This window comes from Ursus maritimus, unplaced genomic scaffold (assembly GCF_017311325.1).
Source record: "Ursus maritimus isolate PB19 unplaced genomic scaffold, ASM1731132v1 scaffold_23, whole genome shotgun sequence".
Lineage (NCBI taxonomy): Eukaryota > Metazoa > Chordata > Mammalia > Carnivora > Ursidae > Ursus > Ursus maritimus.
Window position 1 is genome coordinate 35,486,125 of NW_024424786.1, and position 5,467 is coordinate 35,491,591.

A 5,467-nucleotide genomic window follows, 5' to 3' on the forward strand; every position below is an offset into this window, starting at 1 on the left:
ACCAACCCCACTTCTGGGTATACATTCAACACAAATAAAACCAAATACCAAAAAGATAATCTGCACTCCCATGAATATTGCAGCTTTATTCATAACAGACAAGATATGGGAATGATAAAGATGATAAAGAAGACATGGTATTTACACACAATAGAGTGGAATATTATTCAACTGGGAGAGTGAAGGAACTCCTGACATTTGAGACATTATGGATGCACCCTGACGGCATTATGCCAAGTGAGATAAGCCAGACAGAGAAAGACAAATACTGTATGAGATCACGAATAGGCAGAATCAGAAAGCCAAACTCATAGTAACAGAGAGCACAATGGTGGTTAGCAGGGCCTGGGGGGCAAGGGAATTGGAGATTGGTTTTTTGAAAAGCTACAGTCTGGCAACTAAATGATAAAGAAACCTGGCAATCTAATGCATAGCATAATGACTATAACCAATAACACTGTGTTACATTCCTCACAGAGGCTCTTCTCCTACTGAGGCCCTCATGGTTCCTTAGAAAGACTTCTCATACATTCTTACACATTTTTAAAGAACAGTGCTCCAAAGAACATACCTATGCCTGCATGGCGGGGATGAGGGCACACATCCTTTATTCATACTGCACTACTTCTGTGGAGTGGGATAAGCCTTCACACGCTCTCCCAGGGGTTCAATGATTCTCCTTCTCTCAGCCCTGTCCATCTGTAAACTTGTGAAAAATTTGGCAAGGCTTCAAATACCTCTTCATTTATAGTCTTAACTAAATGGAAGAATTATGTGACTTATCAGAATTGAGACCCTGTTCCCCCCAAAAAGCATTAAAAACCCAGTGAATCTCCAGGGATAATATGTAATTGTAATGATATCTGTTTATATCAGTTGGTTCAAGTCTGAGCAACCTGTATATCAGCAGCCAGTGTTGATACACATCTTGATCCACTTTTCAAACAGATCATGAGGACCAAAACTTTTATGTTCTGCTTGAGACAGAGAAAACTGGCCACAGTTAAAATCCCTGCCTATCGCACTATTTCATCTCTGGCTCTTGAGGCTTCCCAGAAAATATTAGCATTAGAGTAAGTCTAATAATCTACTCCATAAATTAGGTCACCCCATACAAAACCATAAACTTCTATGACGTAAAATGTTGAACACAGACAATAAAAAAGAATACCAGCTCTCCGTATTTGTTCTTAGTTTGCAATATTTATTATTTACTAACTCTAATATTTTTTACGGTATTTCATTTATTTTCTGAGGGAGAGAGAAAGCACAGAGGAGAGTGAGAGGGAGAAGCAGACTCTCCACTGACCACAGAGCCCAATGTGGGGCTCCATTCCATGACCCTGGTATCATGACCTGAGAATAAGGCAGACGCTTAACCACCTGAGCCAACCAGTAGTCCCACTTGCAGATTATTAATAAATGATGAGGCCACTCCTCATGTAGGGTGAAAGTAAGAACCTCCAGGACTTAGAGGTGTTGGGTTTGTGTGGAATCAAGTCAGCTGTCAGTCCATTTGGCATATTATCTGTGTCAAATTAAGCTTTCTTTATCCAAAGGCAGTAGGAATTTTGTTAGAGTCCATTCATGTGCATATTACTGGGGGTTAAGGTTTCTGATAGGACGAATCTGGATAGGACCTCAGCAAGACCATCTCTTCTTTTGTAACCTCTTCAAGGCATCTTTGATTTCCTTGTTCCTCAGACTGTAAATCAACGGATTCAACATGGGAATAATCACGGTGTAGAATACTGATGCAAATCTGTCAAAGCTGGAGGAACCACCAGAGCTGGAACTCAAATAGACAAACATACCTGAGGTATAGAAGAGGGAAACCGCTGTCAGATGAGAAGCACAGGTGTTGAAAGCCTTGGACCTGCCTTTAGCTGAAGTGATCTTCATGATGGACATGACAATATAGCCATAGGATATCATGATAATGAGGGCATTTATTATCCCAAAGACCATTGCTAATATAGCAATCAACAGTTGTACAAAGAAAGTGTCAGTGCAGGACAGTACTAAAAGTTGGGGCATGTCACAGAAGAAGTGCTTGATGACATTAGGCCCACAGAAGTGGAGCTGAAACATGGTACACAATTGGGATATAGAAGCAGAGAGTCCAGCCAAATAGGATCCCAGCACCATCCGAAAACAGAGGGTGGGTGACATGATTGCTGAATAGAGAAGTGGATTACAAATGGCAGCATATCGGTCATAAGCCATGGCTGTCCTGAGACAAGACTCACTCAGTCCCATGGTTGAAAAGACAAAGTACTGAACAGCACAACCCACAAAGGTGATAGTCTGCTGCTCTTGGAAAAAGGTGGAGAGCATCTTGGGAGCTATCGAAGTCACATAGCAGATATCTATGAAGGACAGATTACTGAGGAAGAAGTACATGGGTGTGTGGAGGTGAGAGTCCATCGTTATTAAGATGATGAGGCACAGGTTCCAAGTCAGAGTCAAAATGTAGATCAGCAGGAATACAACAAAGAGCACTGCTAGGATTCTGGGAAAATCAGAGAATCCCAAAAGGATGAAATAAGTGATCTCTGTAATATTTCCTCCCCCAATCATTGGCTTGCTGCTTCTGAAATCAGAAAAGAAAGAAGAGAATGCACTGCTGACTCAGGTGAAATGACAGCATTACAATTCTCGTATGTGTCATTTTTTTCCTCCAATGAGTACAAGGAAAGAAGCAATCCTTCACTGTCCTAATGAAAACACCCAGCTTTTCATCTGAAATTATCGAGAAGTGTGTTTTTAAAAGTGCTTCAAATAATTATGTACTATTTGTTGACTAACTGAATTCAAAATAAAAAGGGAAAAAGTGCTCCAGCTTCTCAATTATTTCATAAAGTCTCATGAAAATTAAAGAGTTTTTTAAATGTAATTTTTAAAAAGGATTTTCTTTTATTTTCTTTATTTTTCAACAGAGATAAAGACAGCCAGCGAGAGAGGGAACTCAAGGAGGGGGAGTGGGAGAGGAAGAAGCAGGCTCATAGCGGAGGACCCTGATGTGGGGCTCGATCCCATAACGCCGGGATCACGCCCTGAGCGGAAGGCAGACGCTTAACCGCTGTGCCACCCAGGCGCCGCTAAAGAGTTATTTTTGAATTTGACTGAGAATTAAAATAGTAGAAATGCTGTGATTATTATACAGATCATTCATTAAAAGGTTTTTTAAAACCTCTGTAATTCATACATAACCGCTGCTTTACAAGAACATAAGTGGAATCACTCTAGATTAAAACTGAGATAGTTTTCAGTCCCAGATGGCCAGCTAGACAATGATTTAAAATTCCCTCCTTTATCCTTAAGAAAAATTACTTACCCTGTCTGTAATAATTTCACAAACTATTATATGAATGCACTTAATATATCATTTTCTAAGTGGTCTGGAAAACTATATCAGAACTGATGACTCTGATAATATTTTCCTGAGGCACAGTATATATGCCCAATAAGGTTATGCAACAAAAATTCTTAGGGAAGTCTTTGTACTGAGTATAGCAAAGGGAAGGTAGGATACCTCACTATTGTCCCCAAACTTTTTTCAATTTTAGGGTATTTTACTACTTGAAAAACAGCATGGTACTGTGCTTAAAGGTTCAGACTTTGGAGTTTTGTCTGATTCCCTCTCGCTTTATGAACTTGTCCCAGTAGCTTACACACTAAGATTGATTTACACAAAATAACGTGAGAACATTAAAAGCCCCTGAACTCTCAGATTACTAGGATAGTTACATGAAAATTCATGGGGATGCTCAGCACACAAATCCGTACACAGTAATTGTTCAATAGCTGTTGGCTATTACCATCATGGATTGCTTACAGATAACCATGAATGACAGCTGTACCCATGGTTAGCAGCGTCAACAGTGCTGTAGTTCTATGGGTTAATTTGAGGGATTTTCTGAGGCACCGCGGACCTTGTAGACAGTGAGGAATCATTACCTTCTGGGCAGATGTAGATTCAGACCTCATGTAGAAGCAAATCAAACCACCTGGGGCCACGAAGACACAAAGCACAGAAACAATTTTCTATTTAGTTTGCTTGGGTTTGGGTACACTTGCTCAACTGACAACCAGCAACAAACTATGATGGACCTTGATACAGAGGAAAAGTAAATAACTTCAATTACCAGGTACCACATAGTATATTTCATATGTTTTATTGATACAGTCATCATGTTAGAGCTCACTAACAGATTCGTAATGGATTGCAACTATGGCTTATGTTCCATAACCAACTGTCCTTCCTTGAGATGAAAGAGTAACTCAATGAGAACAGCTAAGAAATTTTTGAAAAAATACGAATAATTAAAAAGACATGAACTTTCAAGTATTAAAAAGTATTATAAACACTGACAATTCACTATTCTTTTTTTTTTTGGTTTTAGCATACATTTTATTTCTTTTAATTTTTATTTATTTATTTTTATTTTAATGTTTTTTTTATTATATTATGTTAGTCACCATACAGTACATCCCGGGTTTCTGATGTAAAGTTCGATGATTCATTAGTTGCGTATAATACCCAGTGCACCATGCAATACGTGCCCTCCTTACTACCCATTTGTAATACAATTGATAAGGAAAAAAGAGTCGCAAAGCATAAAAAAGACAATGTAGTAATGCCTTTAATAAAAAAAGGCACAAATCAGCGGATGGGGCACTCATACTTACTTCCGATGAGGGTACAAAATGATTCTACCTTTCTGAAGAAAAAATTTTTCTGCTTTATACAGTATATCAGTCTCTATGTCTCTCTCTCTTACACACACACACACATACAAACACAGGAGACAATTAAAAAATACCAGAAGTAATGACTGGTAGGATTTTGATTTCCTTATTTAAGCCTCTCTGTATTTGATCAATTTTTGACAACTGCTATATTTATAGGAAGAAAAGTTATTAAGATATATAAATCCTTAAAATTAAGCACAGTGTAAGACACAAGGGAGGGGAAGGAGGGGAATTGAAGAAGAGAGAGAATCACAGAGAGAACAGACTTTCAGAATTTCCTGGCTTTGACCTACTGGCTGTGTCACCCTTAGCAAGTTATTAACCTCTCTGTGCCTCAGTTGCCTCACCTATAAACGGCGCTAAGAGTACTTATCACCTCAGAGGGTTGCTGCAAGGATTGGTTGATATAAAGGGCTTAAAACAGTAAGGGCTCAATAAATGTTAGCAATTATCATCCCCATTATCGTTCCTCTCTGTGAAAGAAAAAGGAAACTAATACTGAAATATCAAGGAGCTCTTTAGATCAATTATTTTTTAAATTACATGGTCTCTAATCCTAGAGTCAAGAATATCGTTAGTCAATGACTGTACTTATTTCTATCTCGGATTACTCCGTTACCTCCCAGTCAGCTGGACTGTAAACTCCTCATGTCCCTTTTTATGTGCCACCACCACCAGGTACTCTGAGCTGACGAGGCTCTACACAGTACGT

General features: G+C 38.9%; 1 protein-coding gene across 1 annotated transcript; it reads right to left on the reverse strand.

Moving 5' to 3' along the window:
• Nucleotides 1-1,641: 1,641 nt before the first annotated feature.
• LOC103666277 (olfactory receptor 5AN1-like) lies at nt 1,642-2,580 on the reverse strand. The gene has a single exon (XM_008694289.2). The coding sequence runs from the start codon at nt 2,578-2,580 to the stop codon at nt 1,642-1,644; it is 939 nt and encodes a 312-aa protein (XP_008692511.2).
• Nucleotides 2,581-5,467: the final 2,887 nt, after the last annotated feature.